A 26,724-nucleotide genomic window follows, 5' to 3' on the forward strand; every position below is an offset into this window, starting at 1 on the left:
AAAAAAAGTAAAAAAAAAACAAACAAAAAAAACACAACAACTACAGCAACTCCCCTTAAATGAGCCAGAAGAAGAACAGTCTGTGCTCACTCCTTCCTCAACCACAAATTACACCCCACATCCTTCACTTTCCATAGAAAACCCACAGAGAAGTTCATTCTTTCGCTGCTAAAGTTACTTTGTGTGTGCCTTTTCAAAGTTCTCCTCGTCCTAGTTTGTGTAAGGCTCAGAGTTGCTGCTCTTGCAAGCTGCCTGATGACCAAGTAAGGTAAAGGCCCAGCATGTATAGCAGAAGAAAATCATCCCTCTTTTTAACAAAAGCTCTCCACCCACAATAAACCGCGCACCAGTCCTCTCTCTCTGCCTCTCCCTCTCTCTGCAGACACCCCTCTCTGCTTTTTGTTACTTTTTCTTCAGTCCAATGTAATCTTTCACATATCTGCTGCTCCCATGATGCATGCTCCCCAGTGGTGATGGGCTGGGCCTATGTCATGTGTTTCATGGTTACTTGTTTATGTGGACATGCCTTTTAATGAGAGAGAGAGACAGAAGGAGAATGTGAGCAAGAGAAAGAGAAGTAGATGAAGAGAGAGCACGAGAGCTTTTTGTGCCTGTCTACATGGTAATACTTCGGCAAGCATCCAACAATCACACTGCGCTCAATGGGAAGGCCACGCTGGAGGGAGGGTGAACCCCAGTTCAGCAGCTGGGAGAGGCTGTTTTGAGTTACTACACTGACATTGCTTTAACAACACAGGCTGCTACACTGAAGCCAGTGCAATGTAATGAGTTACACCCAGTGACCAGCATATTCCAGTAACTCTGTGGGATTAGACACATAATGAGTTGTTTGCAGTTTTTGGAAAGAAAAAAAAACACACACACACACGAGTGTCCTAAATAATTCCAAACAAACCACTGAGTCATAAAAGTAAGAACAGCTGTTGATACAAGAGTTTGCACTAAATAAAGCACTACGAAATATCGGCTAAAAAATAAAAAATAAAAAAAAAATAAAAAATCGATTATTATAGAATGCATAAATGATGAAGATGCACCTAAATCTGGGGGATTCCCTGAGGCCTACATTCACAGTTTCCTGCTAAATCCGCGATGCATTATTAATGAATCATGGACATACTGTGTCCTAGCCTTCAGAGTACTAATGCCAAAGAAAAACTGCGTGTTTATATACATACAGAGATTCAACAGAAGGCAGGTGCATCTGATTTTCACAGGTCCTTGATCAGCGTCATCACACTGCAGCTTGCTTCTGTTTGAGACATCAAACAGCACGATGGGATGTGCATAAAGGAAACCTCTGCACACATATGTGGTTAGATCTCTCTGGTGTAGCAGGGGGATAATGGTGCAAAAAAACAAAAAAAAACAAAACATTGCAATCTTTTTCTGTGCAGCTCTAAAACCTTGCGCCTAAATTATATTGTTTAAAAGGGAAAGTAATCATTTTGGGAACTAGTGTCTGAGCCTAAAACTGCTGCTTGAAATACTTCATGACTGGACATCAAACAAATAATAGACCACCCCTTACAGCATCTTTATCATTATGGGAAATATATCCATTTCTATTTTTCTATTCTACCTAAAGAGATAATGGTGATTTTCTATTTAAAAAAAATGGGTGTCTAAACTTTAAGGATATGTGGGATATCAGATATTACAAAACACAATTTTTTTATGATTTCAGCAGAGTGGCAGAGAGAAGAGGTGGGCATAAATTAAGATGAGTATATACCTTTAAACAGAAGTGGAAGCTTTGAAACATGAGTCTTAAAACTTGTGTGATATGTTCAATTTAACAGAAATTAAAACATGATTGTCAAGACTGAGCAACTTGCAAGCTTAGATTCACTGCTGGGATTTATGAATTTAAATGTCATCAAGGACACTTAAATCAAGTCTTAGGTGAAGTTTGGCATTTTGAGGTGAAAGACGAAAGAACACAGCCAAATTTAATATAAGCTAAAACGCTAACCTCATCAATCATGCATCGATTGTGCTGTAGGTGAAAGGTGAACAAGAAGAGGCCCCAGTGGGACGGAGACGAATAGATTCAGTGATAGCCGCGAGACACTGACACTGACTAAACAGACACTGACAAGACAGTTACTTAACCAAGCATTTCAATAACAGCTGTAACCTCGTTTGCTGGAAGAAATGGATAATGGTTAAACCAGCTCACTCTCCCTTGAATTATGACTTTCAACATGAGAACCACTATGTCAGCAAGCAGAGCTGAGCACTAAAGTTTTTCTATTAATCAGATGTTCTTTATGAAGTAATTCGAGGGTTGGTTTTAACAAATTGAACTGCTTGATGTTGGGAGTACTTCAGCACAGGTAGCAACATCAACAAGCTGCGAGCGAGCTGTTCAAAACACGTAGCACTTTCAACTTCAAGAAATGATTAAGCCAAACGTGAGCGGCTTCAAAACATACCTTTTATAAAAGTTGTTGTGTGGGTGCAAACACAGCACATGCCAGTAATCCAGGCAAAAAGCTTTGAACTTCCACATCCTCACGTCAAACAGTCAAACGGTTGAACAGCTGTGGAATCGAACAACATTAAAAGGCACCATGGCACAAGCAGAGGAGCAACCAGTGAATCCCAGGCATGGACGATAAATCTGTTCTCCTCTGGAGCTCCAGCTTCGCCACTGCCACTGGATGGCAGCCTGAGTGGTTTTAACCCGCCCAGAACAACCACATCACTTCTGGACCCGTCTCAGTCATCGCCAAACCCAGAAAGCCAGGCCTACGAGGAACCCTCTGGGACTGATTTGGACCAAGTATTAACGCTTGGGTTCCACCTCCCAAAAATAATCTCTATATTAGCTGCTTCTGCTTCGTTTTAACTCTTATCCAGGTCAACCGTGTGTCCTCTGTGCTGGTCCCTTCACACAGTGCGTCAGCCTTGGATCCTCAGAGACATCATGCCTGTATCTAATGCTCTGCGTCGCTCCAGCAGGCACAGGTAGTGGAATGTGTAGGGACGCAGATAGGAAGAGGAATTCCAAAACTCACTCATCTGTGTTTGAACAGCACATACTCAACAGGAATCCTCTTCTGTCTCCTCCCGCTGCAGGAACAAACTTTCCTATGAGGCAAGAGACCGGATCTTTTCTCTCACTGCCAACATGGATTCAGTAATGCCATCTACTGCTCCTGTTCTCCTTCTTCCAGCTAAACCCCAAACCATCTCTGTCTCCTGCTCCTCATCCTCATCCTCTTGCTCTCTCTGTCTCTCCCTCCCTGTTACAGCCGCTGCCATCCACACAGGACCTCCCAGAAATGTGCCGATTCTGGTTGCTGGGCAACACTACCGTACTACTGAAGCTTCAAATGGAAGCTTCGCAGAGCAGCCAGTGATTGGTCGTCTTTTCAGCGAGGAGGGACTGCTGCAATGTTGTATGACCACATGAGTTTATATGCATGCTTTGTTAAAATAAATATGAGCTTCGAGGTTTCTCCGATTTTTGTCAGCATAAAGAAATATTTTTTAGACTCTTTTTTTAGACTCTTCAAGGTCATAGAATCATCATAAAAACCATAAGTGTGCCTAGATTGCTGGAACAAATGTGAGATTATAGTCAATAAAATGATTCATACACTCCAAGTAAGATATGAAAGGTGCATTGGCAGACCTATTCAGAAAGAATGTAATAAAGGAAGAATGGATTTCAGGTGCATAAATAAGGCCGGCATATTAAACCCCTCATAGATAAGTTTGTGTCTGTATTAAAACTGTGCTCATATGTGCTGCAGGTCCTTGTAGAGCTATAAGGCTTAAAACGTTGCTCTCCTTTCTGTCTAAAGGGGGTTTTGCATTTGAAGAGAAGCACAGAGCTGTTCTTTCTCTGCCTGAGATGCAGTGCCACGCTGCAGTGCCACCCAGTCCCAGCAGTCATGGGAAACGGGCGTGGAAGGGCCTCTCATCAATATTCAGCCATTGTTTATGTCCAAACACACAAACACTCAAAATGCCACATATTTACACAAACAATTAAACTCACGTATGCAATTACAGACAAACAAACACGTGGAGTAATGTTCATATTTACATATTAATATACTAATTACTATAGTTAGATCTGTTTGGGCTGAGGAGTCAATCACCACATGACTCCTTTCACACAATATGGGCTTCATGTCCGCTTTCCCAAGCCAAGATATAGAAAGACCAGAGCAGGACAAAGGCTTTAGTGGGAGCCTATGTGAACAGAAGGGAGACTGAGGAATTAATGAACCTAAGCACCATTCATCAGGCTTTTGTCACAACTGAGGCCTCCTGATTTACACACATCTCACAGAAAAATCAGCAAATCTGTGCTCTTCCTGTCAATTTACTTCAGCGAAAGCTGTAAGTGTAGAAGTGCGCTTACCCTCCTGTGTACATTACTGCACTCTGAATTTTAGTGGTTACATGTCATGTGACATTTAAAGACGATACCTAGAGATGAAGACGACAATTAAGCTGTAGGTAAAAAGCGTGTATCTGCACTTAACTTCTGTTCTTCTCACCATTTGGAAATGGTGATGAAAGCCCTTTTAGTTGTCCCTTTCTTTTTCACACCAGTGGTTAGTGTATGTAAAAACCTCACTGCATTGTTAGCAGAACATATTACAGTCTGTCAAGGCAAAGAAGTATGACTCTTACAACAATATAGATGGCATAATAGCTTAGCGGCTCTGATTCAAGAGCACATGACAGACTATTATTTGGGTTTTTTTAGGACAAAGACTTGAGTAAGTGCGTATACAAGTGCAACAGGCTGTAATTTCCTGAGCAGATTGACGATTGTTCAAAATTGTAAGCTTAGGCACGTCCACATGTGTGGGGAGCAAAAATGTGAGAGCAGAGAACTGTTCTGTTAACTGTGGTCAAAATGGGTGCTTTTCACTATAAAGGCTTTTACTTTAAGTTTTTACCCTGTAAAACAATGTCAAGTGCATTTTTGCACAGGTCAGAGTCAAGAGCAGTAATCAACTGCATCGCCCCAAGTTACAAAAAATAAATAAATAATGTAAGTCAAACACAGCCAAAAATTGCTGGCGATAGCTCAGGAGCTAGGGCAGGTCATATGGTAATTGGAAGGTTGGTGGTTCAATCTCTGGCTGCTCCAGTCTGCATGCCAAAGAATCCTTGGGATTCCGCTTGATGCATTTAGAGTGTGAATGTTAGATTGAAAGCACTTGATGTAGAAGAAAGTGCTTGTATGAATGTGTTTGTCAGTGGCTGAAAGAGAAACATTGTATAAAAGCACTTTCATTACTCAAGTAGAGTGGAAGAGCACCAGATGAGAACAAGTCCATACACCACGGATCACACATGTGGACCAATATGCTGAGCCATCTACAGTACAAGCTTTTCCAACTTCTCTTTCTAAGGCTACGTCCACACAATTTTACGTAATTTTTGAAAACGCAGATTTTCTATGTGTTTGCACCTTCCGTCCACACGTAAACGGCGTTTTCGGTCACTGAAAACGGAGATTTCTAAAAACGCTTGCCAGGGTGGATATTTTCGAAAACTCCGTTTTTGCATTTACGTGTGGACGAGAAAAACGCAGCGTCAAAGGTGTGCGCCTTTTTTGACGTCACACTGTGCGCCACATTATTGTTTTGGTGAAATTAATTTCTACAATACTGTTACTGGTAATTGTACTCTCTACAGTGTTTAAATGCTTACATATACACACACAGTTACTGTCCCTCCCCACATACGACTTTGGCATGTTCCTGGCAGCGTTTTCCTTAATTTCTGCGTTTACGTGTGGACAGGATTATTTTTTAAAACGGAAACGGAAAATCTCAGTTTTCAAAAATACCCGTGTACGTGTGGACGTAGCCTAAATCCTTGGCATTAATACAGAATAGTTCCCCCACTTTGCAGCTGTAACAGCTTCCATACTTCTGGAAAGGCCTTTTAAAAGATTTTAGAGTGTGGTTTTAGGGGATTTTTTGCTCATTCACCCAGAAGACCATTTGTGAGGTCAGATACCAATGTTGGCTGAGTGGGCTTGGCTTGCAATCTCAGTTCTGGTTTATCCTAAAGATGTTCAGTGGGGTATAGGTAAGGGGTCTGTGCAGACCAGTCAAGTTCTTGCAAATCAAACTCATTCAAACATGCCTTTATGGACTTAACGGTGTCCCATTGCACAAAGTAAAGCTGAAACAGGAAAGTGTCTTAACCGCATATAGTAACCACAAAGCTACAAACACAGAATTGTCAAAAGATTTCTTGATGAATGGAAGTATTAAGACTTCCCTTTACTGGAAGTAAGCGACACACCCCAAACCCAGAAAAACAACCCCATAGTGTTCTCCTTCCTCCACCAAACTGTACAGTTGCCACAAAACAGTCAGGCAAGTAACATTCTTCTGATATTTGCCAAAACTCAGACTGACCCATCAGACTGCAAGATCATCACTCCACAGAACACGTTTCCACTGCTCCAGAGTGCAGCGGCGGTGTGCTTTGCATTGACTATTGAATGCTTTACGTCACAAGGCTTCAGCTGCTTGAGCTTGGACGCCTGTTACATGAAGGCCCAGGGACAATTTCTGTGGTGATGTTAATGGCAGAGGGAGCTTGGAGCTCTGCCGTTATCGAGTCAGCAGAGAGTTGGCGACCGCGGTCTGTAACTTTACAGTTTTTGCAACTTCATGACCAAGTTGCTGTGGTTGCTAAAGACTTTCCACTTACAGCTGATCATGGAATATCTAAGAGGGAAGAAATTCATGAACTGACGTATTGCAATAATGGGATCCTATTACAGTACCATGGTCAAATTTAGTCAGCTGTTTAGAACGAACTTCACAAATATAAAGCCAAATTGCATGGCTAGGTGTTTGATTTTATACACCTGTGGCAATAGGGCTGAAATCACCTGAATTCAAAGATTAAATTCTGTGTGCCAACACTTTTGTCCGTATAGTGCATGTAAAATAAAATAAAAAATATATAAATATTCCAAATCTTTCATGACTGAAATCCTCAGAGCACTGCAGGTGGATCAATACAGCCCACACTCTCTGAGATCAAAAAGGCTATAAAATACCTGTTCAACCATCAGTCTGAATACATGCCCTCATTTGAACGGCCTTGTGACAGGTTTTGTCTCCACTGTGCTGCTGAATTAAACTAGTGTAGTGATAAATGATGATACTGAGCACTACAGCCACAGGACCCCACTTCTCCCCCATGACTGCCACAGTCAATCACTGATAAGGTTGCTTAAAGACTCCATGATGAGGGGAAAATATGGGGAAAGATGGTGGTTGCCTTTGCTAGTAGGAACCTGGTAGGATGATGGCCTTTACCAAAACCATGCCAGGCCTTATAACATCAGGAAAAAGCTACACAAGCACGCATTATGATGACATAATTATACCCATCATTTCATTAAGTGCACAGTTGATCCTGAGCTTTTGATTTATTTCTGTGTGAAGGACAGTCTGTCTGAATGAATATGTTAGAAAAGTTCACCCCCTGGTGGCAAATTTGGGTAACTTTCATATTTTAAAGGCATCGAAGCCACAAAAGCTGATGTAATCGGAGCAACGAGGAGTCTGACAAGTTTGCCGATTCACTCAAGAAAACAAACAAATAAAACACCATGGAAGTTATTTCTTCCTAATTCATACCACATCACATAAGCAGGGCATCACTTAGATCTCCAGTGGCCAACTTCAATAGGCTTCACAAAAGGATCCATTTTTAAATCACTACAAATGTATTTATTATAAATAGCAGCATAAAATTTAAGAGTGTGCCATGCAGCTTTTCTTCCTCATCTGTTTGGGATGCTGACGTCCTGAGCCCAGCATGTTAATTTCATTACAAGCAAAATGGAGACACAGAAGTTAAAGTGTCCAACTAGCATGACAGCTTATACTACAGGGCAGCTAATCTTACACTAAAGTTACAGCAGTTTGCATGTGCACAAGCTCCTGTATCACACAGACTGTACAGTACAGCTGCTCAGCTGTCAGCTGTCAGCCTGGAAGCAGCCATGCAGAGCATTAGTTGGATGGTGAAAAAAAGGACAGAAGCAGAGGCGAAAGAGAATGAAAGAGAAACAGAGGATGAGCCATACTGACTGTAAATTCACTCCTCCAGTTTTTGTTTTGCATTGAAGAAGAAAAATCCAGACACAGTCATAAAGCAAAGCACAGACAAAAAGAAGAAAAATAAAAACAAAGTGGGGGAAATACTTTGTGGCTTCTGGAGGAGGATCTCACAGCTTTTAGTCTCTCTCAGCCGTCCTGAAGCTGTGTTATAACCTTTGGGCTGGTAACAGAACTGCTATAGTATATGCACTTGTCCAGGATTTGTGAATGCAGGTACACTGCTTTGAAATGTTTAATATCCCTGATAGGATTAGCATGTCTTGTATGAAACAATGTAAGGCAGCATGAGCCACTTGGTAGGCACTGTGCAGAAAAGGCTTTAAGTGTGACAGTTACACCTTTCCCAATTATGAACAGAAAACCATGAAAGTCTCAATCAAAATGAAAAGACAACAGTAGTCAGTGATCGCTTGGTTTGGTTGTTATTATGTAACATTGTTGCAGACAAACACACCCGCATATCCATTTTTATTTTCGCTAAAGGAACAAAATGTTCTGGAGATGCATCCTTTTCTAAAGCACCCAACTCTCCTCTGTGCTGAGGCTTCTGACGGTGCCATTGGCAAAGGCAGAGGCTTATTATGGGCTGTTTCAAACCACAAATGCATCAGCACTAGCTACTCCCCTGAGGAAACTTCAACTCACTGAGATGTGCCCCCGAGAGCCCCACAGCTCCCACTGGTTTGATCATCCTCACACATGGCTGACACAGCTCCAGCTGCAAACTCAGCCACTATCTCAGTGTCAGTCGACAGATGTCCAGCTGCTGACGTTTTAGTGTGCAAATGACAGCCTTTGAGCTGATTGAGCACAGCCAAGTTTGTGCCATTTCGGCAAAAACCAAAATGCTACTGTACTGCTGGTACATTTCTGACTGGATGTTGAAGTATACTATGCACCTGCACCTTCAAAAAAAAAAAAGAAAAAAAAAAGCATGGCATTTGTTTTCATATATTCTGTTTAGTTTTCTGCCAAAAACAATGCTGATGAGGTAAGAGGGGGAACTATAAGGTGTAAATATCCTGCCATCAGTCAAAAATTAAGGACTGATGAGAACGCAATTGATCGACAAACACATTATATATTTAAGTCCTTGAGTAAATTAAGAATTGCCATGAGGGACACTAGACACAGACAAATAAAAGAACAAAGGGCTTTCATGAAGACAGGTTTGTACATACAAAGAGCATGTGCTTTAACAAGTGACTCACTTCCTGCTTTTAAGCATTATGCCCCATCAGCTGATGCCATGTGAACTGACAGCATGCTCGTCGTGCCTTGTGCTGGCAATGCATTACATGCAGTTGTTGTCTTATGCAATAGCTCCATGCATCTCACAGTTCCTGTCTACAGCAGAGGCATATTCAGAGCAGTGCTGGCAGTTGTCTTTGAGCTTGAGCCTCTGACAGCAAAGTGTGCTGGGTCTGCAGACTGAGAGAGCACGCAAAGTGGAGGAATGTGGCGTCACTGCCTTACCCCCTTGGTGACGCATTCTCTTTTTCATCAGCATTGGCGTCACTTGATCAGGGGGCAATGCATTTAGAACATCTAGTAACAGGGATTGGCAATCCTGTTAAAAATTAATTCACTCCACAAATGCCCTCCAAGAATGCATGGCTCATCTCAACGAAAGATAAAGCCAGTTGATGCTTATTACCTGCTTTGTCCATGAAATGTTGTATATTCGGTGCACTGCAGAATATATAAGAAAGTGATTCTGAATCCCAAAAAATAATCCATGCACAAAGATCACACCTTGTGGATGCGAATGTTACGGACAATAGTGATACCAGCTCAATTGATTTTTCACGCATCTCGACTCCAACACATGCATTTTTTATGATTTAGAAAACCAAAAATAGTCTATTATTAAAAAGCAACAACTCTTTTTGTGCACACGCTAAATCAATAAGTACTGAATAATGTGGCTGCTCAGCATTTCTGGTGCAAAGTGACTACTGATTTATGTCCCTCAAAACAACTCGTGTCAGTGTGAACATGATGTAGAGTAAATGTTTTGCATAAAATACCTTCTGAAAATGCCTGAATTCTTCTTCTTTAAGCTTTCCTTGCAAGAATAGTATATATACAGGAGCCAAAACCAATGCATGCTTGTTCCACTGTACTCAACTGAACAAATTACACTTTGTGTATGATGGTGTATTCAGCTCAAGACAACCTCTGCATCCCTTTAGGGCAGGAAAGTCTTTGGTGAAACCCAGGACATCATCATCCTTTTGGCATTCCACTGCTGCAGGGACAGCATCGGAATTCCAGAGTGAGGTGGGCGGCTGCCAAATACGATGAAATGACATTTACAACACAACATGCTTGTCCAACTCCAGCTCCTCATTAAAGGAGTATTGAACAGACATTGTGATCCTCAGTTTGTTTGACAGACACAAAAGTCACAAGCATTAGTGTCAGTCAGCAATACATCTTCTCAGTCTCCAGACAACAATAACCACAATTTGCACAACACTTTCACTTTCCTGCTGTCAGCTCCTCACCCAGGTCATGTGACAGTCTTTGGTTAAAGATTTTACTTGGATTAGAGCTGAGAGGGAATGAGGATGAAAGAAATAAGCGACCATCTCTGAACACAACTGCTTAATATGCAACAACAAAAACCAGAAATGCAATTCAAAGTTAAGCATAAAATTACAAAATTGTAATTATGAAAGAAACTTTAAAATCTGAGGAGTGTCCATATTTACTAATACAGGCTGAACAGAAACAAGGCAGAGATTAAATCTACTAAATGGCAGTGCCAGATTGCCTGTGAAAGACTCAGTGGAGACCCATGAAGGTCTCATATTCATTAAGATGACAGATACCCACGTATGGTATTAAATCCTGACATGACAGCGTAATACAGCTCACCGTTATGCATCAGTTAGTAAGTACATGTGTGAAGTTCAAGTACATGGTTACACTCAAAGGGTTGTAAGGAAATCAGAGGGTCTACAGTGATGCAGCAAAGACACGCTTTAAGAGGGAAAACAAACCTGAAGGTCCCTCTGCAGAGAAATAAGGCAGCGAAATGCTTATTCAGCTGATGTGTTTATGTGCTAGACAGCAGAAGAGCACATGTAAAAAAAATGTGGAGCGCAACAACAACAATAATACTATTATTTAGCTTCAAAAACACATAAGAGGATTTTGTCTCTCTTTCATTACAGGAGAATTCACACATAATTTACTGAAGCAGAAATGCAAGCTTTCCACACAGACCGTAGGACTCATCGCCATCCCAAAAATAACAGCTTAGACCCAGCCGCATTTTACACACACACACACACACACACACACACACACACACACACACACACACACACACACACACACACACACACACACACACCCTCAAATATACAGCAGAAGCTGTGAGGAACTCATGTGCCCAGTACGAGCTGTCACAGCATCATCCAGAAATGAGTCATGTTTCCCAGCCACCAGAGGCTCTAAAACCATTATTCACATGACTCTGTTGTGCTTTCTGTTATAATGGCAGACTCAAAATACCAAACAACACATAGGTTTTATCAATTTACATGGAGACACATGGTATTAACTCATCTTGCTGAAAACTGAGAATGTCATTCAAACAAACGTATGGTCCACCTCGCCGCCCCTCCCCAGGAGAGACGTTGTTTACGATGAAGGCTCAGGAAGGGAACACAAGAGGACGAAGCAAGGTCCGGATGCCATAGGTGACTCAGCATGGACACCAGAGAGGTAGACACCCTGTATTCCACCGCCACCCACTCAACTGCTGTCTCTATGAATGGGAGCTGCATCAGTGCCGCCCAGGCAGGCGAGCCCGCCTGTCTGGCTGTCCTGTCTGCATTCGCACAAAACATGTTACTCACATGTCGTAGAGCCGGTAACCCATGGCGGAGCCCGGTCTGCTTGAATGGGACCCGGGGTCTCTTGTTCTCCTGGGGTCTGTGCTGCTCACCACGGCGCGCCAAACACTTGGTTTGTCCATCCTGTATGCTGGTCAACGGGACTCGACAGTGGGACAGCGTGCGCACACGGGCTCACTCACATTCACACTCCCTCTCCCTCCCAGTCACAAACACGAGCTGCCAGAGGGCAGTGCGTGTGATGTAACAAGGAGCATCCAAGAGGCTGGCAGCTGGTGGGGGGCTAAGGGGGGTGGGGCTGATGGTGGAAGAGGAGGTGTGGGGTGGGGTCTTGTAGAGCTCTAAAGGAGATGTCTCGTGATAAGCCTCTCTTCCTCTTTTTCTTCTTCTTCTTCTCTGTGATTACTAATTCTTTACTGATATCAATGCCAGGGGTGACTTCCACATTTAAAGGAAAGCAAGAAGGCACTACCTCCTGGAGAGCTACTGGGATTTTATTGGCTCTCATAAACAGAGAGGAGCCTCTGTGTACACCTCTCTCCACCCTCTTATCTGCTCTCAGTAGTACAGTCCTCAGCAGGGCTGTATGATTGGCTCCTTGGTCTCCATAGAAACAGGAGGATGTGTCAGAGGTAGGGCTCATTATCATGCCTTCTCTCTCTCTCCCCTCCCTCCCATTTTGTTTTCACTCCCTCTCTCTTTTACCATTTCTCTTCTTCTCACATACCCAACCCCTGTTCCCTCCCTCGGCATCTTTCTCTCCACTGGAATCAATGCACTTTTCTCTGTAGTGTCTTTCAAAACACACAGTCTAATGAGGAGTGGCGCAAGCAGGTAAAGATGCAGCATGGCTCTAGTTAATTATGCCTGCATAAAAAAATATTTTAAAAACTATGAAAGAACTAAGGAGATCAGTTCATGGATATATGGCAAATAATCGTCTAGAAATAAAGGTAAATAAGTTACAAATCATATTACTGCAGTTCATAACTTTGCAATCGCTGACACACCAAGTTGGGTATTAGAAACAACATGGCTTGCACAGATATTGCATCATGTGCAAGTAATTCCAAAACCAGACAGGAAGTGTGAACTAACAAGCAGAAATACAGTTATATTATGGAGAAAACTGAAGTTTTGGTTGCAAAAATGCATCAAAACAACCACAAGATGCACATGATGTACAGTGTGTCTTATTATAGCTACAATGTACCATGCCCTTAGGAAATAGATGTTAGTGTTGTTGACTTGACACCCTCAACAGCATCCAAAGCGAGACTGTAGGCAGGGAGGATAATGTGTATGAAGAACAACTCTCATAGGGACTTTACAAGGCCACACACACACACACACACACACACACACACACACACACACACACACACACACACACACACACACACACACTAGAATATAGACAGAAACCCAAGGCTTGTGGTTCAAAGTCCAAGAAGAATGTGTTTCATCATCAAAGTTAACCTCACTTCAATCCAGTGTCAAATTAGTGCAACCACTATGTTTGTTAATGAGCATGTGCAGTGGTTAAAGATGTACAGCACGTCCATTATCTAAATTGCAGTCACACAAGCTGTGTATGCTGTAATTATTAAGAAAAGTGCAGATTTCTCAATTTCTGGCATAATGTCTTGAATTTGTGATTTATGAGTATATGCATGGAAATCAAGTAATGTTAATCACAGTCAGTTAACACAGTCACAGTCATTGATCAGTTCATACCTCTATACGGAAAACAAGACTCCCAAACAACGAATGACAAGAGTGTCAAATGTTCCTGGGTCATGGCTTGCAATGTGAGATTTAAAATTTAAGATTTAAATTTACATGTACCAAAGGAGACAAGCCTTAGTATAATGCAGGGGTGGGCAACTCCAGGCCTCGAGGGCCGGTGTCCCTGCAGGTTTTAGATGTGTCCTTGAACCAACACAGCTGATTTAAATGGCTAAATTAGCTCCTGCAGTTCTCCAGATGCCTGGTAACGAACTAATCATGTGATTCAGGTGTGTTGACCCAAGGTGAGATCTAAAACCTGCAGGACACCGGCCCTCAGGGCCTGGAATTGCCCACCCCTGGTATAATGGCTATACCACAGTTTTGCTGTATACATCTTGTCACTTCCCAACATTGACAGCGATGGCAACCAGTTGAGTGTATAAGTAATAAGAGCATTCATTTTAATAACCTCAGCACATGCTTCCGGTTCTCATCCAGGGCTCTGATGTTAGCATTGATATTAGTTCTACTTAACATTTTGCTAAATGTATTGAATATTGTACCATCTAACTCACACACTAGTCGTTTTTATTGTTGCACTTTTGAACACATCTGATGTTAAATTCAACATTGGATTGATTGTGTATTTTTTCTTAGATTGAGGGGATGTTGCTCATCTACCTGACAAAGACTGGCTGGAAGATTCCAGGTGCTCAACTGTTCGGGGCCTTTTTTTGTTGTATTTTTAAAATGTATAACTTTATTTCCATTTCTAACTCTAAATACAGGGCTGTAATGTAAAATGTGCATTTATTAATTTTTTAACCAAACTGGCATATAAACATAGTCAGTGTAGGTGTTTGTGGGCATGGATGACAAAAAGATACTTGGTGGTTGGAGGTTGATGGGAACGATGGTAAGTTCCATTCTGTTAAACGGCAAACCAAGAGCAGAGATTTAGTAGTCAGGGCACATACAGACCGAGGAGCACAGTGGCGAGAAAGATGTTCTTTAAACCTGACAAATAACATTAAATTCATGGTTACCATATTCAGCACAAAGGAGAGGTTTTCAGGCCTTCACAACGAGAATGAATTACAAGTGCTGAGGTTGATATTTCAGTTGCAATCTTATTTTATTGCCAGGTGTACCTTTGCACACATTAAGATATGCTTCTGTGCGACCTTTATGTACGATGTTGAATTTCCAGCCGTAGACGGTACGCGGGATATTATGCAGAGGGCATGCACACAAAACCAGACGCAAAGAACACCAATATCTTGTCTGTTTACGTATTTTATATGAACACACAGGCTTTTATACAGGTCTGTCTTCTTAAAGGGGGGCGCCAGACACATTCGCTAAATGTTACGAAGGCAAGTGAAGATGGAAATAGAGATGGTCACAGGACTGTCTTAGTGGATCATAAACAGCAAAGGAAAAAAAACAAATCAAAAGGAGCTGACTGAGTGTGCCTCATGTTCTTGCATGAAAGCTGAAAATAATTTAATTGACGGAAAATTAATCAGCACCGTTTATGCACAGACCTAAAAATCATTAGAGCCACATTCTTAACAGCACATATTGATTGATTTTTTTTTTAAACTGTACCGACAATTTGAAGATTAAACCTCTTGTACTAATTGTGATTGACTTTTTTCCCTCCTGTTGTTTAATAGTTCAACAGTTTAGACAAATAATCACAATCACCACTGTGTACACTTCATCACTGATAATAATCATTAAGCTTCATCTTACACTAAAAATGTCTACTGCTGTACAATACTGCCATTGTCCAAAAACTGTTTCTCAGCTCAACTTTAAAGTTGATGTACAAACATAACAGAGACTGACAGATAACAAGTCCTCTCCATAAAGCAAGTTCTGCTTGGTTTAATGTCTAAAAAAATAAACTATGTATAAAACAATGCATCAACACATTTCCAGTGAAGTGCAATCTATTTTCTTCTCTTCTTCGGGTGACTAGGTGCCTCCTATTTCATCAAAACTGCACACTCAAAATGCAGTGCTACGCATGTGTCTGCACAATCTGTAAAAAGCACTGGTGGAACCGACTGTGCCAGCAGGAAGCCATATTTTGTCCTAAAATGAGCCGTCTCCTCTCATGAGATTTCAGCCCACTTCAAATCAAGACAAGCTGAGTGATGAAGAGCAAGAAGAGAGCAAAAGAGAAGACATTAAGCACAGCACTTACAGTGACAGACCACACGGTGGCAGTGCACTACATCTTCTGCAATAAGATGTGACAGGATGTGATCAATAAGCTTACTGATGCTGTCACTCATGGGGGTTTAGTGTTGCACCAGATGCTACAGTGTTGCTTAATTTGGATACATTAATCAAATGCATGTGGTTTTTAAGCAATCTCCCTTTAAGAAAGAAGGCTAACAATGTATCAAAGCAAACCCATGAACAAAGATTATGTACCGTTTATGTACTTTCCAACAAAAAGGTATCATTAAAGTGAAAAACATCACAAAACTTGACGCTTCAGTCATTTCAGTTTTGTTTTCAGCTTTCAGTAATAATACTTACAAAAAAAATACACCCATAGCTTTTTTGTTCCATAAAAACATTTTCCTAATCACAACAACTACAGTCTCAAAAGCTAGGAAAACTGACCAATCCCCTTTAGATGGGGACCTCTGCACAATGCTCTGGGGAAAAGAGGTGAGAGGGTTAGTTTGCCTGTGTTTTTCCATGCAACAACACAGCACATCCTCTCTGTAGTTCGCTGGCAGAGGGCACAGTGCTGTGCAAAGGCTCCTTCTGTCACTGACTTGGCCTCAAGCCTAAGAACATCAGAAGCAAAAGACAGACAAGCTTTTCATTGCAGGCCAAACAAAGAGCTGTCTCTCTGCCTCTAACTATGAAGTATAGACAAAGACATTACTTGACCCCTTGGGCCTCAGCTGAGGCTCATCACAAGTTTAGACTCCTCCATAAGCCGATGTCAGTAATACTGCTACAGCACTTGGTATATATAACTGATACAGCATGCAAAGGAAGACGTAGAGAGATCATTTATGGCACAATTACCAGTGAATTAATGTAAAAATCCTACAAATTAAACTGACATATTTAAACATCATATGAAAGGGAAACTATATTGCTATACACTTTTTTTTTTTATACTGTTCTAGGTGCTCACTATAAATAAGCACAAATTTAACAACTTTGGGGCTGAATTTCTTTATGTTTTATAATCAAATTTTGGAGAGGTGACCAGACAAATGAGTTGATGCCAAAAATATAAGTCAGTTAAACATGTTTGTTTTTTTATTTATTAATGTGCAATTAAAGTTGCCAGTTCAAAAAGCATATGGCATGACCGGTCACCACCCATGAACAAACAACTGTGCCCTGCTGTTGTTCGTTCTCTCTGTGAATAGAAGTTGTAAATGAGCAAGAAGGAACCAGCGTGGCTGCGCTCTACTTTAGCCGCGTCAGAAAACAAATAATGTAATATAACCAAGCAGCTGACCACTTTCTACACTGAGTTATAGACACTAGAATGGAGGAAACCTAAGCTACCACTGCTAGCACTGATAAGATTAGCCAAATTGGAAATTAATGTGTGCATTTGCAGCATCATCAACCAACCAAAAAAATATTTCTTTGGCCAATGTTTAACTTCCATGCATTTAATATTTTCTTAGATTTTCTGTTATTAGTTGCCAGGAACATCCATAGTTATAAGCTTATCACACAAACGAAAGGAAAAATAAACTGTTGGACTATGTCTGTGTGTACAGACAGAACAGGTATCAGCTCGGTTAAAGTCTGTTGACTGTGAAGGCCGCAGCATATGATTTACATCATGTTCATACTCAGATGGAGCATTGTCCTCCTGGAGGAGACCATGACTTTGTAATTATTAGCACTGATCCTTTTCTCTAAGGAACAGGTAGATCCAAACCACTGCAGCGAAATAGCCTCCACAGTATAACTGAAGCGTTCATCTGAGTCTTCTTTTTCATTTAAAAACGTTAATATGAAAAGTAGCATAATGCTATTACTTTTTTCTGTAAAGCTCACTTACTTTTGATAATATGTACTGCATGGTTCCATGTTTGTATACAGTACAGTACACAGTATGCAATTACTGCATTTGGTGATAAAAATCCTGTTTAATTAGAAGTTTGTCTTACTGTAAGGTCACAAATTGCGAGATCTAAATCCACTTTTCTTGCTCAAGCCTCAATTTCCACCAATTACAGCACTGCTTGACTCGCATAGTAAAAACAAGTAGGAAAGAAAACAATCCAGATACATGCAAATTTTAACTAAGGTTAAAAACAGAGCGATACAGTATGTATTATCGTCATAATTGTAATGTACAGTTTGTCATTCATCTCCTCGCTTGCAGGAAATTTCACCCCCACACAAACAGATCATTCATCCAGCAGCAGCAATACTTTAATATCTTGTTTCACATGCACAGACAAATCCCTGCTCTTGAGTGGCAGAGCTGAAAAAGCAGAAGAGAACAAATGTTTCAGTTTTATTTCCTGGATAAGCTACTCCTTGCGCCTTCACCTCATCCCTGTGAGCTCTTCCCCCAGCTCGATCCGGGTGCTGATGTGGGGCTTTGGAATTGCAAATGCCTCGTATCAAACTGAGAGATAGATCTGAAACACTCCCAGTCTCTTTTGCCTGATATTAATGTTGCACGGAACTAATGAAAGGATAAGCTCTTTGAGGCAGTCGCACAGTAGCACTAATCTCTCACTATATCTAATTTAACACGGAAAGTGGCAGTGGGTAATACAGTGAAAGAAAAGCACTGGTTGAGGAAAAAAGGATGCTCTGACATGTTTTTTCTTCTAGCTGGAGGTGCAGTGCTTGCACATGTATCACCTAAAGGCTCTCCAAATCATACTTGTGTCACACATGATTTTGTCTTGAAATGTAACACCTGTGCCCTGTCACCACACATCTGGGTGACTTTTCATTACTGCTGACGGGATGCATTTATAACAGACACATCGGATTTCAGTCATGCATGAAGAATTGCAAACTCCTGCCTTTCTGAAGGGGAGCACACAAATACATTTTATTCTAATTAAACCACTTTCCTGTGCAGACACATGTTGTAGTTTCAAAATTATTTTCTCATCTGCTGAAAACACAAAATTATTTTTATTTTATTTATTTATTTTTTTTAAACAAGAGCAGTATGTCATATCGCAAATCACGCCATGGCAAATTATTAAACTATTATTAGGTTTTCTGGCTGATAAATGATTCAAGATTGAAGGTTTTAAGGCTACGACTGTAAGCAGAATGTGTGCTCATTTTAATAATGTCTTAATTTTTAATTGCAGCGTGGTTATTATGACTGTCAAGGTAATAGTGCATCCAATGGCAGGTCTTACCCTTGGAAACAGACCAAATAGAAACTGCACAACAAACACAAAATGTTAGGCAATATCTTTTTAAAAAGCTACTATGCCAACAGATACTTAATAATGTAACATGTTTAGAACTGATTTTGTTTTGTAATCAACTTAACCCTTAAAATTCTTATGAAATGAAATGCATGTCATTTACCATTTCCATGAACCATTTCAAAAATGCTCAGCATCTTCCCAAATAAAAGAAACACGCTCAGTTTCCAAGGAATAGGCAGAAAATAATCAACAATGAATGAATTACTTTAAATGTTATTTCTTTCTCAAAACTCTCAAATTTTCAGTCAGCTATTTTATATAATTTAACTGATTGAAAATGAGTTTAATTTTAAAACAACAACAAAAAGAACAAACAAAAAGAACTTACAAGTTTTCTGGGGTCTTTTTATACAACTTTTAGCAGTCCTGTATAGATTATTGAATTGAATTTGCTGCAACATTAAAACCACTGAAAGGTGAAATGAACAACATTTGTGACCTTTAAGATGCTGTTAGCTGTTACTAACTTAGCGCCCACCTAAACACCACAGGGCACCCCCAGACGTCCTTTTCTAATTCCCCCCCCCAGTGTCAGAGCTGTTTTAGTCACAGAGCAGTATAAGCATCTACACAGTATAAGGCAAGTTTTATTGCTGTGCGGGTGATATGTATAAATCATCTGTAATTCTTGATGGGGAACTCTACAAGAGAAGCTTTGTGTGATAATATTTAAAATAAACCTTATTTATAAGGTGTTAAGACACCTTTTCCCCCCACACATGCTATACGCCACAAGTAAAAGACAACAGTGAGAGGGTGAGACTATAGTGCTCACCACTACTCAAAGTTTTGTTAATGTCTAATATGAGCATCCACCATTTTTAAACAGAGTTAAGTCCACACGTTATGGGCAATTGTCAATAAATTAAAAAAAAGAAAAGCAAAAGAAGAAAAAGAAAAAGAAAACAAAACAAAAACCCACAATACACACTGCCAGGCAAACTACGGCCCACAACAAAAAAAATCCTCTCCTGCACATCCTACAGATTCTCACTAGGGTTAAGGTCCGGATCCTGTGGTTTTCGTTCCACATTTGAAATCATATCTCATGTTCCCTGAACCACTCTTTCACAATTTGAGCCTGATGAATCATGGGAATGTCATCTTGCAATATGCCTGTGGCATGGAAAAAGAAAACTCCACTGATGGAAAAACCTGGTCATTCAGTATATTCAGGTAGTCAGCTGACCTAATTTTTTGACACATAATGTTACTGAACTGAAGAAACCCCAGATCATAATAGCGGCCCCACAGGCTTTCACGGCAGGCGCCAGGTATGATGGGCGCATCACTTTGTCTGCTGCACCCATCACTCTAGAACAGGACTCATTAGACCACGTTACCTTTTCCCTCTACTCCTGAGTCCAATCTCTATGATCACTGATGAGTGGATTACTTCAGCTCTTTAGTCCCAATACCCTAAGGTCTCTTTACATTGTATGCATGGAAATATCCTCACTTTCACTATTAAACATGGCAGTGAGTTCTACTGTGGATTTTTTGTGATTTGATTTTACCAAATATTTGAGAAAATGCCAATCATGATTATACAAGTTTTTTCCCAACCCATTTCTTCCTCGAAGGTGATGGTTCGCCACAGTCTTTCCAGATCTGCATAATTCTTTGGACAGTTTTTAATTGAACTGAAGTGTCATTGTCTACAATCTACTTTCAGATGCTCCACATGGAGTCACCACAGTAGATAGATTTGAATGTTTGATTTGACAGATTTTCTTTTCTGTCTGTCCTCCTGGGACTAAATGTACAATCTTTCACTGTTAGGTGAATGTAACCATATATATGACAGAAAATAAGAAAAATCATAAATGCTCCCCATTATGAATGAGTTAGAGTGAAAACATAGCCATAACATCACAACTGACAGCTTGCCAGGCTTTATAGCACAGCATCGCAATCTTTGAAAACTGTTTATGTGCGGCATGGCTGTCTGCATGCGAAAGTGACAGCACACATACGCAGATCAACCACACATGCGTGCATCTTGCCCAAAAGCATTAACTGCAAAACTGAGTCAAGTGAAAGGCACATGGCACAACAAAAAGCATCAAATTCTGCTCTGCTACTTAGAGTCAAAGCAACTTATTACGAACCAAATGGCCTGCGTTTACTTCTAAATCAAAACTGTGTGTTCCCAGCTATGCAGCTTCAGAGCGCAGCGTGGAGCCTGTAATTAACTCTTAAGAGAATGTGATGACGAAACAGAAGCTGGGAACTTCAAAGAGTTTTCTCAAGAGTTCAAACACATTAAGGTAGTGGGCCTTCTATTTCACAGGCCTATTAAATCATTGCACAGATGTAATTTCCCATCTGGTGGAATCAAACCTTTTCAATATTGACGGCAGTAAAGAAAAAGAACCAAAAAAGAAAGCATTAAATAACAGTCTGAATTTTATGGAGGGCGGAAGGCACTTTAATTGCTCTTTTTTTTTTTTCTTCCTTTTCTTTTTAAAAACCATCACTAACTCTTGGACACAACTGCTCATTCATTTATCCGGGACTGTTTGCAGCCACATACAATAAATGTTTAGTGCATCGTTAAACTCCTTTCCAAATGACCACGGATACTGTCAAGGCCTTACAGAAGGGGAATGCTGCAATGAAATACCTGCAATAACAGTCATGATGCAGGGTTCATGAACCTACATATTGTCATTTTTCTGTGTATGTGTCGCTTTGCACTATATTCACCCCTGCAGCTAGATCACAGTCTCCCGGGCTGCCTTTCTGCCTCCAGCCATCAGCAAATAAGACATTGGCTGCATCAGCAGAAGGTTAGGGTGGGGGTCTGCGATCCCAGGAAGAAAGGCCAATTTGCAGGAATCAATGAGCTCTGCAGTGAACGTAATCACAGGTCCTGTTATGAAATAGCCATTTAACTTTATAATTATAATTAAAAACATAAAACCCCGGAATTAAATATGTACTAGTGGAGATCCAAGTTTAGGTGTTTTCTAAAAGTCAAATGCCAGATAATACAAACATCAAATTCAAATAAATGGACCAGTCCAGTAACAGCAAGTTTACAACCTACTGGAGCCTTAAGAGAGGGGTGTAAACACTTCAGAAAGAGTTACACTTCACCATCCCACTTTTACTTCTGCCCCTTAGCTATTAATCAAGTCAGATGGGTTGTTTTAATTGATGAGAGAAAAAGGGAGACACAGATACGTACCACAGAGTCAAAGGAGGTGAAAGATTACAGACCAGCAGATGATATTTATTTATTTATATTTGATTGAGTGAAAGAACAAAGAGAATATCTGGAGAAAAAAAGGGGGGGGGGAATTAAAAGAGAGGCGTGAGGTGAGGAAAGCGTGAGAGGGAAGAGAGGGAAAGCATCTTGGGTAGTTAAAAGCATTCATTCAGCCTTGGGCTGAGCTTGATGGGTGCAGAAGAAGTCTTAAATCTGGACGGGACTGAACTAGAAGGCAGCTGCAGGCAATGAATACATGCAGCACCCAAAATCAGTTAAAACATGCTTTCTGTTCATGTAATTTACAGATACTGAGGAAGAAAATGTGTTTTTTTACCCTTCATTTCATGTGGTTGTCTATATTCCTATATTATAACATATAATATGCTGCTTTTGTACCATTTTCTTTCAAGTTTCCATCACATGCCTGCAGATGAATTTGGATTCTTTTCCCTCAGTAAACCGTATAGAGCAATGATCCTTTCTCACAATAAGCTGAGATCCTGCATCCCTATTGGACTGGCTGTATGCTCCAGTTTCGCTTTCTTAGTCTGACATAAACACACTTCCTGTTTTCACCTCTCCCACTCTACGCTCAACAGTCATGGGAGAGGAGTAGAAATGAAACAGCCACTACTCTTTACAAATGAAACCAGAGCCACAGAAGAGACAGAAGTGGGAGAAATCGTTACAGAGGCGGAGATGGCAAATGATGAGACTGAAAGCTAAATATTTGGCTGTATTTTGAGTTTCAGTATATCGCTCACTAATAATAACAACTAGTTATTTAAAGCAGCACTTAAAAATCATGTTGCGAGATGCTACACAGGAGCAATACAATAAAACCAAGACTGAACAAAATAAAAACAAACTAGAGCTCCACTGACGTTTAAGACCAATATGGACACAGATATTTGGTGATGTAAAAATCTGATATACTGGCAAATACTTTTTTCCTTCAGTCACACAAAATAAAAAGTGAACAGTTATTTATGTGTTCTTTCTTTCTTATAATACAACAACAAGTCACAGATTACTCTATTATTCTCTGCCCGATTGTGCTTGGATCAGCTGGTTGTTTTATTTGTGTGTTGTCAACATTTTTTTTTGTTTTTTTTTTACATTTCATTTATTGGCCATTTTAAATAAAGCCAACATCAATTCCAATAAGTTGTACTGAGTAATGTACTGAGGAAGTAGACTATTCAAAGCAAGTGAAAAACTCAAAGGGAAAGCATTGTCATAAAAATGTGTTTTAAGACTCAAAGAAAGACTGACTCGACTTAATTTCCTCTAGCAGGTCATTCCAGAGCTAGGAGCAAGCGATACACTCAGCGGGATGCTGTACAGGTAAAATTCACACACTGGTGATGCAAGCTACATTGTAGCCACAGCCACCCTGGGGCGCACTGACAGAGGCGAGGCTGCCGGACACTGGCACCACCGGGCCCTCTGACCACCACCAGTAGGCAACGGGTGAAGTGTCTTGCTCAAGGACACAACAACAGAGACTGTCCAAGCCGAGGCTCGAACCGGCAACCTTCCAATTACAAGGCGAACTCCCAACTTTTGAGCCACGATCACTCCGATAAACCAAATGTCATTTTTTTTTACCATGGTTGCTGGGAAACTTTAACCTAATCTCTTTATAGTTTCAGTTCTTAGGTTATTAAAGCCTGTTATCAAGTGTAAGTACAGTACTTTCACTTCTATATGTAGAAGTAAAAACATTTTGTAGATAACAAAACAGTATAATTTATAATTAATATGGAAGTCATCCATTTTCTTTTTGTGAATTCACCCCTTTAAAATAACTTTCCTTTTTTTTTTTTTTTTTTTTTTTTTTTTAAATGTAGTTATGTTTCCTCTTCTCTGTTCCACTTTGGTCTACAGACTCTGATTTGTCGCTGGCTCCTGATTTACTGCACTTTAAAGCAAGTCAAGAATGGAAAAAGAATTATATATCTTGAGGAAAATGATGTGTGCGTCCTGATAGAAGTCAGGCAATCCATCTTCTTTGTTGTGGTTCACATATGCTATTACATTGCAGGCCATCATCACACCAGTAACATTTCAGTGTTTCAGCTGGGTGATTTACGTGTGAATGCTTGGAGCTTATGCTGACACATTTTCCTGTCCAAGGTGCTAAAGACCACCACCAAGAGTAGCAAAATGTTCACAGTTTTTCTTACTGGTTTAAGCGGGCAGAATCCCATCACCAAAATGCTGGTTCCTCTCGACTGGCTACCAGTACGTTTCAGATATCATTTTAAAATTTTCACTTTTAAAGCAAGTTTGAGTCTGGCCCCTTAGATACACAGGAACAATGTTGACCCTGTATGAGCGAATTCAACCTCTAGATGGGGTCCTCCTGGCAGTTCCAAATATCAAGGCTTAAATCTAAAGGCGACTTTGCTTTTGCCATCAGGGACCCTCAGCTTTGGAACTACCTGCCTCAGGAGCTCACACGATGTCCTTCCAATAACTTAGAAACTCAATTAACTGATCTCAGCTAAACATATTTGTTTTTCAGTTATTAAATACAAAACTGAATGCAGAATGACGCACAAACAAGAAGCAACTGAAGGCAGCTGCAGTAAAGGGCCAGGAAAGCTGGGGGAAAAACAGGATTTGATGATGTCCATGGATTCTAGATTTCAGGACTCATCTGTGGCAAAGGACTTAGATCCTTATATTCATCTTAGTATGTTTAATTACTTTTGAGGGGCTATGCATAAAAATGTTTTTAATTCCTAAAGAATTAATGCGATAACTTTACTATACCCCTTGGATTAAAGCTAAAAGTCTGCACTTCATTGTACACTACCACCATAGATTTTAAATCAAGTAGTCAAGATTGAACAACATTTGTGTCATTTTTCCAAAATGTATGGGGCAGACTGTAAGTGATATCTCTTACTGCCTGTGATTCTCTGTAGTTTCTGGATGTTTTGACAGTTTCTGAATGAGAAAAATCGACAATATTTCCATTCTGTTGTCTACATTAAAGAAAACAAATCATGCACTGACAAAACCTGCTGGGACCAGTTTTTTGTGCTCCAAACATTTGAAGGAGATTACTTTTCCACACTGGTGGTATGAAAGTGAACTTTTTCTAGGCTTATTGTTGTTGCACTGGTCTGGTCTGATCTGTACAGTCTCATAATATCACCAGATTTAGTGAAAAAAAAACATAATAATCAGATGTCCATTATTGACTCAAACAGACATGTTTATGCATGAAAAAGTGTTTTTCACATCTAAGCTAATGGATTGCCTTGCTCTAATGGTGATGAAATGGTATTTGATCATGTAAATGCTTTGATGTAGAAGAGAACAGAGAAAGAACAAGTACATAGTAAATAAAGCAGAGCAAACAAGTAAAGAGAAGTAAAGAAAAGTATACAGCAGAAGCAACAATTAAAGTCAGTGCCTGGAGTGTGTTTATGCTGTTGCAGTATAGCAGACACTCTACATGCTCTGAATGTAATTGGCCGCCCCCAGAGACTGCCCTAACTCTGGAGGATGAGGAGCAAGCTGAGCTCTGTGAATGACACAGCTTTGACACCAAACTTGTTCCATTAATCCCTAATAAGTCTTTTAACTTAGTTTCCAAAGTCTAGAATTACTAAAACAATATGAAATAATCTGCAGGGCATAGCACAGCAGGCCACAAATGCCATAGTAATTAATATTTCACCTTCTCCATTTTGTTAGTGCCACAAAAACATACGGTACTTCCAAAAAAAAAAAAAAAGAGTCACCCAGTCGATGAGAGCCTCAAACACCCAGCGTCCCTCGAGAAGGAAGGATAACCCAACATTTCTTTTCAGACATGATGTGAAAAAAAAAATATTGTTTTCTAGTCACTGTGGTGTACAGTGCAACATCCTGGGTTCAAATCTGGCACAGGACCTTTGAAACACCATATGCAGCGAGTTTCCTCTCTTTCTAAAGGAAATAATACCCTCCAAAACAAGTCAAGCATGACAAAAGACAGCTGTGACCAAGGCCTTTATAACAAATGTTTGCTTACATTTTGGGCCATGCAGTGAACTGATTTGCAAACTTCCAGTCCACCCTGTCACTTACCATTTCCTGTGAGTGTGCAAGCACCGGTGCAAGTGTGTAAATGAGTGTGTGTGTGTGTGTGTGTACTATGTTTATATATCTTTGTGGGGACCAAAACACTTGTGGGGACCAACAGCACTTATGGGGACATTTTTTGAGACTCAAAATGTGGTTTTGGTGTTAGGGTTACAACCAGGTTATGGTTAGGTTTA

The 26,724-nt window shown here is 40.4% G+C and overlaps 1 protein-coding gene across 4 annotated transcripts in view; it reads right to left on the reverse strand.

The window, feature by feature from the left end:
* The window catches only part of LOC146645431 (IQ motif and SEC7 domain-containing protein 1-like), a 92,138-nt gene that overhangs the window by 38,351 nt on the left and 27,063 nt on the right, over positions 1-26,724 (reverse strand). Inside the window, exon 1 of one of the 4 annotated variants that reach the window (XM_085392983.1) lies at positions 12,026-12,237. The exons of the other annotated variants lie outside the window; for them this stretch is intronic. Within the exon in view, the coding sequence (XP_085249109.1) occupies positions 12,026-12,144 (119 nt within the window). The 5' untranslated portion in view covers positions 12,145-12,237. Of the gene's footprint in view, positions 1-12,025; positions 12,238-26,724 lie in introns of those variants that run through there. 4 annotated transcript variants of the gene reach the window in all.

The sequence above is a fragment of the Rhamphochromis longiceps genome, linkage group LG20, assembly GCF_057381845.1.
Source record: "Rhamphochromis longiceps isolate RC_006_pf linkage group LG20, R_longiceps_female_GT1.1, whole genome shotgun sequence".
In the NCBI taxonomy this organism is placed as follows: Eukaryota; Metazoa; Chordata; class Actinopteri; order Cichliformes; family Cichlidae; genus Rhamphochromis; species Rhamphochromis longiceps.